Source organism: Drosophila takahashii, chromosome 2L, assembly GCF_030179915.1.
Source record: "Drosophila takahashii strain IR98-3 E-12201 chromosome 2L, DtakHiC1v2, whole genome shotgun sequence".
Classification (NCBI taxonomy): domain Eukaryota; kingdom Metazoa; phylum Arthropoda; class Insecta; order Diptera; family Drosophilidae; genus Drosophila; species Drosophila takahashii.
The window spans coordinates 28,346,628-28,361,861 of record NC_091678.1 but is presented as its reverse complement, the minus strand read 5'-3'; the positions used below and the strand labels follow the sequence as shown (position 1 = coordinate 28,361,861).

The following is a 15,234-nucleotide window of genomic DNA, read 5'->3' as shown; positions in this document are numbered from 1 at the left end:
AGCAGCAACAAATATGGGCGGTTCTTTTACAAACCGAACACCTTTTATTGGCTCACATTTTTGATTTGCCTGAAACTTTTTTTACATGTACTATTCAGAAAATAAGTAAACACGTGTATTTGACCGAAAAAAAAATATTTTTTTTGTTAGAATTTTTTTTAATTGTGCCAAAAATTGTCAAATTTAAAAAAGTACCCTCTCATTGAAAATCTGTATCTGCGGTTATATGAATCCAATTGACTTCATGTCTTTTGCATTAATTCCTCTAATACCTCTCCTTTCAAAATCAAGTAAAAAGTCATTTTTTAATCAATTAAAAACTTACAATTATTTATTTAACCGTCTATTTAAAAAACAATAATTTTAAAATTTTTGTATTTATTATTTTTCTGTATTATGTAATTTATTAAACATTTTTAAATATTTTTTTAATTTAAAAAAAAAAATATATTATAAAAAATAAAACAATTTAAAATTTTATAAATTTTTTTAAGAAATTAAAAAAAAATATTTAAAAATGTTTAATAAATTACATAATAGAGAAAAATAATAAATTCAAAAATTTTAAAATTATTGTTTTTTAAATAGACGGTTAAATAAATAATTGTAAGTTTTTAATTGATTAAAAACTGACTTTTTACTTTTTGTCATTCAGAAATTGTCAAAAGACTTAAAACTTAACTTTTAATCATTAACAATTGTTAAGGGACTAGTAAACAATGAGAAAACATGAATTCCATAAGGATCCGATAAGAGTGAGAGAGTTAATCTACATGCTGCGACGTTTTTTCATAGAAAAAAGCCGAGGTCTTGCTAAAACAAATTCGATATTTTAAAAACTAAAAGTGGCTCCAACTTTTTACAAAAACCGATTGTAACTAACAATATGGCGCAAGTATTAAAATAAAATTTTTTTTTTTTTGTGGGGGCAATTTTTAAAAAATTTTTTAAATCTTAATTTGTTTTTATTTTTTAAAAAATTAAAAACTTTTTTTTTTACTAAATTTTATTTTGAAAGGAGAGGTTTTAGAGAAATTAATGCAAAAGACATGAAGTCAATTGGATTCATATAACCGGAGATACAGATTTTCAATGAGAGGGTACTTTTTCAAATTTGACAATTTTTGGCACACTTAATAAAATTCTAACTAAAAAAATAATTTTTTTTCGGTCAAATCCTGATACACGTGTTTACTTATTTGCCGAATAGTACGTGTAAAAAAAGTTTCAGGCAAATCAAAAATGTGAAATTTTTTTTTTGGCCAAATCTGTTTGGTTTGTAAAAGAACGGCCCATATAGGACGTCAACAAAAATGGTACGCTTGATCAGTGTAGCATACTTACAGGCGTAAAGTTCCCTACATTTTCAGGTGACGAAATTGCCCTAGTGGTGTGGCGATTTTACCCCTCTATGTGGTGAGATTGCCCCAGTATATTGGTTTTACTTTTTAATTTTTTATAAATGACCAAGGTTATTAAAAAAATAGGGGAATGTCACATTTTAAAGCTTGGTGCTAACCGCATTCAACAATAAAAATATAAATATGATAACGTGTCTCAAGATGGACCAAATATAGCTTTGAAAAAATGCTGACGAAATTACCCCACTCTCCCCTACTTCTACGAGGTACCCGAGTTTGAAGAAAATCTAAAACCTCATATGCGCAGTTGAGAAATTCTTAGCCCACTTTAAACACTTTGCACGTTGCACAGTGGGGCGAAAAAGCCAAAAGTCTGCCTTAAATCAGCGGAGCCCTATATCGAATATCTTTTGATGGGGCATTGTTGAAGGCAATTAAATATGTAAAAAAAAACATCATAAGGTGAATTTTTTTAGTGAAATTTTTTTGTTGTAGAAAATTTTTAAGAAAAAAAAAATTGTTTTTTTAAGAAAAAAAATATAAATAAATTACTTATAGGGTTCTAAGTTTCCCAATATTTTTTTTTAATTTAACTTGATTTTTGAAAAGAAAAATTATTCAAATCGGTCAACTATATCTTATAGCTGCCATATAAACGCTTATTACAAAGGGGAATGTCTCGGTTCTATTTCAATATTGGTTCATATAAATTGGGATTAAGTCATTATTTATCATTTTAGCTCTATGCTTACCTTTTTTTTTAATTGGTCAATGATATCTTAAAGATGTCATAAAATCAATCAAGGAAATATAGCATATTTAAAAAAAAAAACTGGTAGAAACCGGTATTTACTTCATATATGTATTTTTAGTAAAATAACATAATTTAAAATTTTAAACCCAAATTTGTTTATTAATTTATCATTATCTTCATCAATACCTTCACATAAGTAAAATATCTTCATGATGTTAGAGCGCGCGAATGAACCAGGGCTGACGATATTTCAAATTATGAACATTTCCTGCTAACTTAAACTGCGGTTTTCTCAGAAGAGGCACAAAAGGGCAGGCTAATTTTTTCAAAATATGTAGTTAAATATCTAAACTTTTTTTTAAAAAAAGAATTAAACGGGGATCTAGGGTGTAACACTACTTTACGTCCAAGGATATCCAAAAAATTCCTTTTTTTTGGACCACTTTTAAAAAATTAAAAAAAAAAAGTAATTATGTATCTAAAATTTTTATTTTTTTTTTTAATATTTTAAGAATTGGTTGCTCTTAAAATTTCAATCGTTACATATACAACTTAGGCCCTTGGGCGCTTTCAGAAAAATTTCAAAGATGTGTAAAAATACCTTTTTTTCTTATTGGCTAAAATTATATTTCGAAAAATCCACTTTATAAATCTGTAGTGGGAGAACCATTCAACACAGATCACTCTTTCCTTTTGATGTGTATAGAGAATTCAATTGTTTTTAAAGTTGCATTGCAACATTTTGGAAAATCTTAAAAAAAAAAACCATTTTGGCAGGCTTTTTGTTCTAGGCGCCCCACAGTGCGTTGTTGGGAAACTTTGGAGTAAAATTAGCGCGCTTTTTTCTTCGATATGAGTGCATTAATCTATAGACTTTTATGAACTACAACTAGTTATCGGTGGTGCGTAAAATTTTTTTTAAATTGTTCTATAAATTTCATTTATTTTAGTATTCAAAATATTGGTTTTTAAACTAGTAACTTTTAATATTAGCATTTATGCCAAAACAACGCTATCTGATAGTCGGGGACTCAATATAGCAAAAATATGTGTCTGAGGGAAAAAATTCGAAAAGATATCCTCAATAGACCGCGAGACGTTAAGAAATTCCACTTTAGTTATTGGTTTGGTATTTTTTTTTAAAGTAAATTTTTAAGATCCATTGTGAATCCTACTTTATAGATTAATGACCTGTACTTATGTCTATCGTTAAAAGAATATTTCAGTATTCTTTAGCTCTAAAGAACTTAACATTTAAAGATTTACGAAATATTTTTAATTGCCTTCATAATACCAATTATTGAATTAATGATACTTTATTTCAAGTTCTCGAGCAGTTTTAGTAAACTGTGTTGATTGACTAGTTTGTTTTGTTGTTGTAAGCTAGCCTAGTCTCTAAAGTTTTTAGAGTATCAAATTATAGCAATTTAATAATTAAAGAAGGGAAATGAAAATCGTGTCTCCTTGTCCCCAGTTCCGCTTTATTAGAACAATTAAAGAAATTAAAAGTTTTGGGGCAAATGCCGGATCCAAAAGATAACGGATGCCATTAAATTACCTTCCCATATGATTCACGGTTGCCGCACACGATACAATAGTATGGGCCTCATCAATTTATCGAAAACCAGATAAGGGAGGAGATACTCGTATTGTGACAAAGGGCTTCATATAAAAGACAGTCGACTTGCGAAACAGTCATTAAAGCTTATTGGTCTGTACAAGACTTATAATTGTGCAAGCTTAGGCAGTTGAAAAGAAGGACCAAAGAGGAATATTTTCTAGTAGAATGAAATTTGTCATAGGTAAGTAACAGATAAATTTGTGCACTTTCACTCGAAGGTGTTAACCATCACATCCTTGCAGTAATTGCCTGCGTGGCCCTTTCGGTGGTCGGTATCAATGCCGCCAGCGTGCAGCCAGCTGCGGGAACGATCAACAACCAACTCTATCGGCGTTACGTGTGCGCTCAGAAATCCAATGGATTCCGCGCTCTGGTTCCTGGCAGTTGCTCCCAGTACTACGAGTGTCAGTCGGGAGTGGCTCTTGTTAACACTTGCTCACGCTTTTTCGATGCTAAGGTCCAGGGATGTGTCAACTACAACACCGGTTGCATACAGGCTCAACCGGCCTCGTCGGGCCAAACACCTGTAGGAAGCTCTAACTCGGCAGTGCCTTGTGCTCAGGAAACAACTACATCATGCCCGCCAACAGAGACTACAACCACCCCCTGTGTGTCAGAGACCACAACACAATGTGTTCCAGATACTACAACAACCTGTGCGTTAGAGACCACTACACCCTGTGTTCCAGAAACCACTACGACCTGTGAACCAGAAACAACAACAACCTGTAAGCCAGAAACTACCACAACATGTGTGGAAAAAACCACAACAACCTGTGTACCGGATACCACAACAACCTCAGTGCCTGACATCACAACAACATGTGTGGAAAAAACCACAACAACCTGTGTGCCAGAAACTACAACTACCTCTGCATCCGAGATCACAACAACTTGTGTGAAAAGAACCACAACAACCTGTGTTCCAGAAACTACAACAACCTCTGTGCTCGAGACCACAACAACCTGTGTTCCAGAAACTACAACAACCTTTGTTGAAAAAACCACAACAACCTGTGTTCCAGACACTACAACAACCTTAGTTGAAAAAACAACAACAACCTGTGTTCCAGAATCTACAACAACCTGTGTTGAAAAAACCACAACAACCTGTGTAGCAGAAACTACAACAACCTCTGTGCTCGAGACCACAACAACTTGCGTAAAAAAAAGCACAACAACCTGTGTGCCAGAAACTACAACCACCTCTGTGCCTGAGACTACAACATCCTGTGTTCCAGAATCTACAACAACCTGTGTTGAAAAAACCACAACAACCTGTGTACCAGAAACTACAACAACCTCTGTGCTCGAGACCACAACAACCTGTGTTCCAGAAACTACAACAACCTGTGTTGAAAAAACCACAACAACCTGTATACTAGAAACTACAACAACCTCTGCGCTTGAGACCACAACAACCTGTGTTCCTGAAACTACAACAACCTGTGTTGAAAAAACCACAACAACCTGTGTACCAGAGACTACAACAACCTGTGCGCCAGAAACCACAACAGCCTGTGTACTAGAAACGACAACACCCTGTGTACCAGAGACCACAACAATTTGTGCTGACGAAACTACAACTGTCTGCAGCGAAACGTCCGATGTTTCAAAGGCTAAGCCTTCCTCCGTGAAAGTGCGACCAGCTAGGCCTGTGCGGCCTGCCGCGCGTCCCGTATTGGAAACTAATGAGTTGGTGGCTCCACAAACCCATGAGCTGAGCATTTCCACCTATACGAAGTACGTGTGCCGCAATAAGCCCAACGGCTTTATGCTAGCTTCGCTGAAGAGCTGCTCCGACTACTATATCTGCCGATATGGAAAACCTCTGTTGGTTAGCTGCGGTGACAAGTACTTCAACGGTCTCAAGGGCATTTGCGATCTGCCAGAAAACACGCGATGCGTCCAGGCTCAAGCCTAACGATATATGATGACCACAGGATTGGCATAGCCTATAAAATAGTCCATAAGAGCACTTCTTGACCCCACCTTAAAATTTGTGCCCGAATGATCATATTCAGCTTTTTCATTTATAAAAATTCCAAAAGATGCAATTGCTAATACATGCGTTAAAAAATTATCGAATTTTTAGTCATTTTTTGGGAGGAATGGCTTCCGGGTAGAGATTTGTTTATAAACATTTATAACCATAAGAGAGAAGTCGGAGAAGCGGTCACATCTTCAAATCAAATACCTTGGCGTCACGCTTGGCACACGGCTAAACTAAAAAGAGCACCTACAGAAAGTTCACTAGAAGGCTATCGGCGTCACTGCGGCATTATCACGTATGATGCTAAACCACAGAGGAGCGGAATCATCAAGCCGGAGACTGCTCTCCAGTGTAGCAAAGTCGTCCATTCTAATCTGGGCGACGAGCAAAAAAACCTACCTGAGTAAGATAATCCGTGACTATAGGCTGAAGCACACCGAGTGAGCTCAGCTTTTTGAGACACGAGACAGGCAGCAAAGTCACAACCGGATCGCAGCCTGGCGAAACTCAGAGCGAAAACGAAAGCCCTCGAAAGCTGGCACCGTCTTATTCCACCCGTAGCAAAGTCTAGGCTGCTTCAAGGAGTACCGCTGCCGCTTCGGCAAAGAAGCAAGCCCTTTGTGGCATCTTGCGTTAGGGCTGGAGAAGCACGTAGTAAAGCGAAAGAGGTCCTGGAATCCCAAATCAAGGCTGAAGACTGTCGATGGAAATTGTGTGCTAGATGAGGCGCCTACACATAAAAAAACAAGAGAGAACGCTATAATCGGGTTGGTGTCCCGACTATTCGGGTATTACTTAGCTCGGGTTCGTGTCCCGACTATAATCGTAGCTCAGCTAAAGGGAGTGCGAGGGAGATAGATATATGTAGGTATTTTGATTGCGTGTAACTTTTTAATGAATGGTCCGATTTAAAAAATGTCTTCTACATTTCGATAGGTATAAATATACACAACAAAATTGTATTTAGACTTCTCGGAAATCTTTAAAGATGTGGGCGCAGGACACATTTTAAAATCGTTAGTGGGTGATTGTGGGCGTTAGAGGGGGTGTGGCGCTCGGCTGAAATAAACTTGCGCTGCGTAGGAGGCCCAAGAATATGTGTGTTTGCAGTTTCCGAGAACTGAGCGTTCATACGGACAGACAGACAGACGGACAGACGGACAGACAGACGGACAGACAGACGGACAGACGGGCATGGCTAGATCGACCCGGCTAGTGACCCTGATCAAGAATATATATACATTATGGGGTCGGAAACGCTTCCTTTTAGCTGTTACAGACTTTTGCACGAATGCAATATACCCTTTTACTCTACGAGTAACGGGTATAAAAAACTGGGTAAAATCAACTTTAATAATTGTCAAACAGGCCCCAACCATAAAAATGGTCAATTCTACTAAGTAAATTGTAACTCTTACGTAAGGGTTACTATAAACAAGAAAGGAAGCTAGCTTCGGCCAGCCGAAGCTTATATACCCTTGCAGATCATTCCTATTAATTAACAAATCGCAAAAATGTTCAATTTTCTAATATTTCTCATTAATTTTCCGATCGTTCCTATGGCAGCTATATGATATAGTCGTCCGATTTTGATTAAATTAAAATTGAAATTCGGAAATATTTAAAAAGAGTCATATCCTAGAGTAGAAGACAATACAATAAAAACCAAAGAAGCTAGAATTTATTTCCTATTACTTTTCCATTAATTTTCCGATCATTCCTATGGCAGCTATATGATATAGTCGTCCGATTTTGATTAAATTAAAATTGAAATTCGGAAATATTTAAAAAGAGTCATATCCTAGAGTAGAAGATAATACAATAAAAACCAAAGAAGCTAGAATTTATTTCCTATTTCTTTTCCATTAATTTTCCGATCGTTCCTATGGCAGCTATATGATATAGTAGTCCGATTTTTTAAATTATTAATTCGAAATTCAGAAATATTTAAAAAATAACATCCCCAAAAGTAGAAGGTAATATTTCAAAAAACACCGAAGCTAGAATTTTTTAAAGTTTTTTTTTCCGATTGTTCCTATGGGAGCTATAAGATATAGTTGTCCGATCCGGTCGGCTCCGACATATATACTACCTGCAATAGAAAGAAGACTTTTGGGAAAGTTTCATCCCGATAGCTCAAAAACTGAGAGACTAGTTTGCGTAGAAACAGACAGACGGACAGACGGACAGACGGACAGATGGACAGACGGACAGACGGACAGACGGACATGGCTAGATCGACTCGTCTAGTGATGCTGATCAAGAATATATGGGACGCTCCATATCAACCCGGCCACCCCCCTTTTTTTTTAATTTTCTATGTAGACAGTACCACATTGATTGCAAAGCTTCTTGCTTCCAATATTTTACCTCATACCCATTTTTTCAATGTTACCACTCTTTCGCCGTATAATCGCGTTGAAAAGAAAACACAAAATCATTTTTATCCTGCGAACGGAAGAAACAATTAGCATGGTTCAAAAGCAGAAAAATCTGTCTTCCCATGGCCGATTACGAGAAAAAAAATAGATTTTATTGGACCGTAGATGACCAAGCGATAACGTTTTTAAAGTCTAAAAGTAGGATTTCGTCCAAAGGGCCAGTCTGCAAAAATACCATTATATTTTTCTCAGAAAGCCCCATGTTTAACGGATTTTATGCCACTGGTTTCAAAGTGGGATCTCTCTTGAGGAATTAGCTATGAATTCTTTTGTACGTTTTTGTAGTCGTTAACTGTCAGAAAAAGCTAATAAGTAATATAAAAAAATCGTGTATGCTTTGAAAAAAATTACCAAATCAATGAAAAGAATTCATAGCTAATTCCTCAAGAGAGATCCCACTTTGAAACCAGTGGCATAAAATCCGTTAAAACTCGGGCCTTTTGAGAAAAATATAATGGTATTTTTGCAGACTGGCCCTTTAGACGAAATCCTACTTTTAGACTTTAAAAACGCTATCGTTTGGTCATCTACGGTCTTAAAAAATCTATTATTTTTCTCGTAATCGGCCATCGAAAGACAGATTTTTCTGCTTTTGAACTATGCTGATTGTGCCTTTCGTTCGCAGGTTAAAAATGATTTTGTGTTTTCTTTTCAGCGCGAATATACGGCGAAAGAGTGGTAACATTGAAAAAATGGGTATGAGGTAAAATATTGGAAGCAAGGGGCTTTGCAATCAATGTGGTACTGTCCACATACAAAAAAAATCAAAAAAGGGGGTGGCCGGGTTGATATGGAACGTCCCATATATACTTTATGGGGTCGGAAACGCCTCCTTCACAGCGTTGCAAACTTCTGACTAAAATCATAATACCTTCTGCAAGGGTATAAAAATAAATATGCAACTGTAAAAAAGGGTAGAATGTGCCCGAACCATAAATTGTAGTTAACTTACTCTTTTTAAAGTAGGTAAATATACAATTTCTAGTTATATTACATTAATTTATAAGTAATATTAAAAAGGTAGTTGTCCAATTACCTTTTCCAAAAGTGACTTTATCCTACACCTTATAAAGGTACGGGTTGCACTTGACTTCCAGATAGTGTGGAAGTATATTAAAGACTTAGGGCCGTTTTCTCGTCCGCCTGTTAAATTTAAAGTAGGGTTATTTGATATATTGATTTCCCATACGATTTCAAGGTTTTAACTACACTTTAAATTTAACAAACGGACGAGAAAACGGCCCTTAAGACAGAAAGTAAGTCTTAATGACTCAGAATCTGACTTGGGCTTGGTTCATGAAGGGCTAGAACCATGAAGGGCTGGAACCAAATTAATGCATACTTTTATGTTAAAGAATTTACGTTAAGGTAACTATTGTTCATAGTTAAAGAACAATTTAAAATAGTTTCAAGCAGGGATCGTAAATAAGAGTTAACCTATTTAAAAAATTGATATATAACTCTTATTTTTCAATTTTTATTATAAAAGTTGACAAATAACTCTTACGCTTCAATTTTAATTATAAAAATCAACAAATAAGAGTTATTTGTCAACTTTTATAATAAAAATTGGAAATAAAGATTGAATCGAAATAACTCTTGAACTAAGAGGTGCATTGGAGAGAGAGAGTGTAGGGTAAGGTGACGAACGATTCGTATTTTGAATGTAACTTTTCTAAAAGCTTAGTTTTTATACTGAGTCCAATTCAGCTCCCTTTAACCTATACTTAAACTAACAACAGTGTAACGAACTGTTTTCTACTGTTTGATCGCTACGTAAACGCCGCGACTAGCTCAGAGATATTGTGTGTTCGTCCCACCAAATTTGTATTGCGTGACTGCCCGTGACCCAAGAAAATGCAGAGATATCCGATTGGGACAAATCGGAAAACTTTATTTAGTTTTTCTTTTCGCTGGAATTGGTTTCTTCGTCAGCTGGCTGTAGCGGCTTGTCGGGTCGGCGACGTGCCTTCCTCGGCTCAAGATTCCCTTCGTACGATTCTCTGCGGCGCTCCTCGACGGCGTCGCTGCTCTCGTATCTCTTCGTGCTACTGGTGGACTCCTGCGGCGTCGTTCTCCAACGGCGGCTTTCCAGTTCCACCCGGCTTGTAGGACTCAAAAGTCTGCACAACCTTCCTTTCGGGTCCGACCAGAATGATCCTGGGACCACCTGTGTCGTCGTATTCCCTGAGGTCGGTCTGGCTCTAGCCTGAGCAACAAATGGCCCGACAGGTCGAATCCTAGGATTCAGCCTTATCGTCAGTCCACCGTAACCCCGACGCCTGGCACAAACTCTTGATCCGCGCTTACCCTGCCGGTAGCTCGTCCTTCTCTAGCTCGTCCTTCTCTCGACTCTGCTCCTGTCCAGCACTCGTCTCCACTTCAATCTCTGCGTCCTGCAGATCTCACCGTTGCAGTCTCAGCCTTGGCCTAGCGTCTTGACTCTGGTATCTTGATCTGGGCGTTGAGCACTCGGTTACTCGGTACTCTCACGGTCACGCACTCGATTGAATCCTCGCACTTGAATCTTGATATTGGGTTGTCTCACTTGTACTTTCGCTCGCGTATCTTGGTTGTCTGTCGTACTCCGGCTGCCAGCGTCGCGTCTTCCGACCGACACGTCTCCTGCCTCCTGGCTGCATGAACTGCGGCGCTTACTGCACTGACTGTCGCGCGAACTCCAACCGACTGCCCCGAGCTGCGCCTGCGCCATCCCTTTTATCGGCAGCGGCAGGGTCCCGTTATTTCCCTTTTTGCACACGGCTCGCTAGGGTCCAATGTCCAAGTGTGTCCCGTTAGTTCCCTTTGCACACGGCACGCATCGGGTCCAAGGTCCAAGATGTCCCGTTAGTTCACGGTGCATCCTCCTTGTGCTGGTCCGAAGTCCACGGATTCACCGTTCGACCTCATTGCCCTCTGGCGGCGTGGGTCCAAGGTCCAACGCGGTACCGTTATTTTACGGTCTCTCCGCTTTAGCCGGGTCCAAGGTCCAGAATTTACCGGTGGACCTGGATGCCCTCGGATTCTGCCGCATTCTCGCTGCCTTCGCTGTTGCTAGGGGCTCTCCTGCCTCGAGATTTGTGGGGAGTTTTACGACTCCTCACATCTCCCCCTTTCTTCGGAAATTTGTTGAAGAAGGTGCTTTCTCCTCTCGGCGCATTCCGTCGACGTATCTCAGCTTCCTCGTTGTTGTCCTCGTCCTCCGTTGCTCCTGGTTCCCTGCTCCTGGTTCCCTACTCCTTGTGTTGGCCATCAGTCCGGACGCAGCGGTGCAATCTCAGCCTTTTCCTGTAGGCATCTCGACGACCGCGTCTAACCCTCGCTGATGCCTTTCTCCTGCCGTTGGCCACCGGTCGGATCGCAGCGATGCCAGTCTCAGCCGTGTCCTATAGGCATCTCGACCCCCGCGTATAGACCCTCCCGGCGCCGTCCTTGATTCTGCTCCTTGTTCCTCGTTTCCTTGTTTCTCCTCCTGCTCCTTGACGATTTTCTCTCCTTGGTCGCTGATCCTCGCCTCCAGACGGAATTTTGAATTTCCGCGCCACACCTCGTAGAAATACGCCGCTTCCATTTCCGCAATCTGGCAACTCCGCTCCTACTCACAATCGCGTTAATCGATCGTGGTGAGCAGCGTTGCCACTTCCATGTCGTCAGTTCCAGTTATCGATGTCCGTTATCGAGATCCCAGCGTTGCCATATTCGTACCATTCGCGTGTGACTCTTGATCAGCTGTTCAATGTTTACATTGCAGGTGAGTAAATTTAGCCCATTGATTTTGTTTTCACTCGTACAGCCAGCTTTTCTCTGCTATTCCAGCTTAATTATGCCTTGTGATGAACCACTCCGACACGCACTTGAGCCTGTAGCTACTGCAAGTGGTGCTGCAGTCCACGGCTCGCACGGTACCTGTTGCTGTGGTGGTAATCGGGGCCACTGTCCCGCTGCTGTTAGTCGCTGTTGCCGTGGTTGATCTCTGGACGGCGGCGTGTATCGCCTTCACCCTTGCCGGCGACTGCGGTCATGATGTCTGTGGTGACTGTGGTTGCTGCTGTGCTATCCAGTTTTCGCGCTCCAGCGGCTAAACCTCTGCCTGTGCGCCTGCTACGGGTTACGATACGCCGTATCGTCTTCCCCCTTCCTTCGAAGATGTTCGTCCTCGGGTCTGCCGCTCTGCATCGCCTCGCCCTCCTTCTTGCACTCTTGGTCCGGACAATCACGCTTGGGCGCCAGATGTAACGAACTGTTTTTAACTGTTTGATCGCTACGTAAACGCCGCGACTAGCTCAGAGATATTGTGTGTTCGTCCCACCAAATTTGTATTGCGTGACTGCCCGTGACCCAAGAAAATGCAGAGATATCCGATTGGGACAAATCGGAAAACTTTATTTAGTTTTTCTTTTCGCTGGAATTGGTTTCTTCGTCAGCTGGCTGTAGCGGCTTGTCGGGTCGGCGACGTGCCTTCCTCGGCTCAAGATTCCCTTCGTACGATTCTCTGCGGCGCTCCTCGACGGCGTCGCTGCTCTCGTATCTCTTCGTGCTACTGGTGGACTCCTGCGGCGTCGTTCTCCAACGGCGGCTCTCCAGTTCCACCCGGCTTGTAGGACTCAAAAGTCTGCACAACCTTCCTTTCGGGTCCGACCAGAATGATCCTGGGACCACCTGTGTCGTCGTATTCCCTGAGGTCGGTCTGGCTCTAGCCTGAGCAACAAATGGCCCGACAGGTCAAATCCTAGGATTCAGCCTTATCGTCAGTCCACCGTAACCCCGACGCCTGGCACAAACTCTTGATCCGCGCTTACCCTGCCGGTAGCTCGTCCTTCTCTAGCTCGTCCTTCTCTCGACTCTGCTCCTGTCCAGCACTCGTCTCCACTTCAATCTCTGCGTCCTGCAGATCTCACCGTTGCAGTCTCAGCCTTGGCCTAGCGTCTTGACTCTGGTATCTTGATCTGGACGTTGAGCACTCGTTTACTCGGTACTCTCACGGTCACGCACTCGATTGAATCCTCGCACTTGAGTCTTGATATTGGGTTGTCTCACTTGTACTTTCGCTCGCGTATCTTGGTTGTCTGTCGTACTCCGGCTGCCAGCGTCGCGTCTTCCGACCGACACGTCTCCTGCCTCCTGGCTGCATGAACTGCGGCGCTTACTGCACTGACTGTCGCGCGAACTCCAACCGACTGCCCCGAGCTGCGCCTGCGCCATCCCTTTTATCGGCAGCGGCAGGGTCCCGTTATTTCCCTTTTTGCACACGGCTCGCTAGGGTCCAATGTCCAAGTGTGTCCCGTTAGTTCCCTTTGCACACGGCACGCATCGGGTCCAAGGTCCAAGATGTCCCGTTAGTTCACGGTGCATCCTCCTTGTGCTGGTCCGAAGTCCACGGATTCACCGTTCGACCTCATTGCCCTCTGGCGGCGTGGGTCCAAGGTCCAACGCGGTACCGTTATTTTACGGTCTCTCCGCTTTAGCCGGGTCCAAGGTCCAGAATTTACCGGTGGACCTGGATGCCCTCGGATTCTGCCGCATTCTCGCTGCCTTCGCTGTTGCTAGGGGCTCTCCTGCCTCGAGATTTGTGGGGAGTTTTACGACTCCTCACAACAGAAAATAAACGAATTGAAATTGTGAAATGGATTAGAACGGAAAAAAAGGTTACAACCCGTATAGCTATAGGTTTTACCTGAGTCTTAAACTTAACATAACCAAGGAAAAGAAAAAAGTAGATTGAATAGATAAAATAAGTTAAAAATAATTGAAAACATTTCCTGTTATTGAAATTTAGGTTACTATTTTTGATTTAGTAATTAAACAAGTGCGTGTAGCTCGGAATAACAATGCAGTTATATATGCATAGCGCGATAACAGAATCAAAACAAAACCGCTAAAAAGAACAAAAGCTCTCGGCCCCCGTCTCCTAATCTAATTTCTTAACAACCAAGCAAATTATCACAGCTGCCCTCAGCGAAAGATCTTTCGGCGCGGGAATGGCGAACATGTAAGTGATATACCCAAATAGTCATTGTAATCTGAAAAGCTCTGGAAGGTACAGTGGCGGACAAAAGTCTACATACGACCCCCTTTTTGGGAGTTTTTCCACTCCTTAAGCTTTTACAGAAAAAGTAATGATGCCATCTTGTTTTAAATGTTATTATTACTCAAAAACCAAAATTTCATTTTTATACAACAAAAACTTAAAGAGCTATAAACAAAAAACCTAAAAATGGCACTGACAAAAGTCTACATACGATTTTTTACAAAGAACTTTCGAAATTTTTGCTTCAAAATTTCCCAATCCTGGTCTATAATTCTTATGTACCGGCTTAGTGGTGGTGAAAATAATTGACAAGGAGCATAATTCAGCAGCCAATCCTTCACGATATGCGGCGAATGCCTAGGATCGTTATCCTGTTGGAAGGTCCAGCTCGTTTTGAGGCATAATTTGTACCCAGATGTTTTCAAAATGAACCATAATGCCCTCGACGAAGACCAAATTTCCTACTCCCGAGGGTTCAACTGATCCCCACATAATGACACTCCCCCCGAAGTGATTTTTGGTCCAAATTAGTACCCTGGTGGGATTATGGTGGGAAAGTCATGGTGTCGGGGTCAGTTGAAGCCTCGGGAGTAGGAAATTTGGTCTTCGTCGAGGGCATTATGGTTCCTTCTCAGTATAAGACCATATTAGAACACATTTTGAAAACATCTGGGTAAAAATTATGCCTCAAAACGAGCTGGACCTTCCAACAGGATTGGCTGCTGAATTATGCTCCTTGTCAATTATTTTCACCACCACTAAGCCGGTACATAAGAATTATAGACCAGGATTGGGAAATTTTGAAGCAAAAATTTCGAAAGTTGTCAGTGCCATTTTTAGGTTTTTTGTTTATAGCTCTTTAAGTTTTTGTTGTATAAGAATGAAATTTTGGTTTTTGAGTAATAATAACATTTAAAACAAGATGGCATCATTACTTTTTCTGTAAAAGCTAAAGGAGTGGGAAAACTCCCAAAAAGGGGGTCGTATGTAGACTTTTGTCCGCCACTGTACATACAAACTAGGTAATAGAGAAGAG

The 15,234-nt window shown here is 40.7% G+C and overlaps 2 protein-coding genes and 1 long non-coding RNA gene across 4 annotated transcripts in view; 2 read left to right on the top strand and 1 right to left on the bottom strand.

The window, feature by feature from the left end:
- The window catches only part of LOC138912040 (uncharacterized), a 189,583-nt gene that overhangs the window by 135,208 nt on the left and 39,141 nt on the right, over positions 1-15,234 (bottom strand). The window lies entirely within an intron of this gene.
- On the top strand, positions 3,821-5,819 carry Muc26B (Mucin 26B). Its single transcript, XM_044393580.2, has 2 exons — positions 3,821-3,917; positions 3,979-5,819. Exons 1-2 carry the CDS (start codon positions 3,902-3,904, stop codon positions 5,658-5,660), a joined length of 1,698 nt encoding a protein of 565 aa, XP_044249515.1. The 5' UTR covers positions 3,821-3,901; the 3' UTR covers positions 5,661-5,819.
- On the top strand, positions 11,889-12,555 carry LOC138912043 (uncharacterized). The gene is made up of 2 exons (XR_011417683.1): positions 11,889-11,921; positions 11,987-12,555. It is a non-coding gene; the product is annotated as an uncharacterized lncRNA (long non-coding RNA).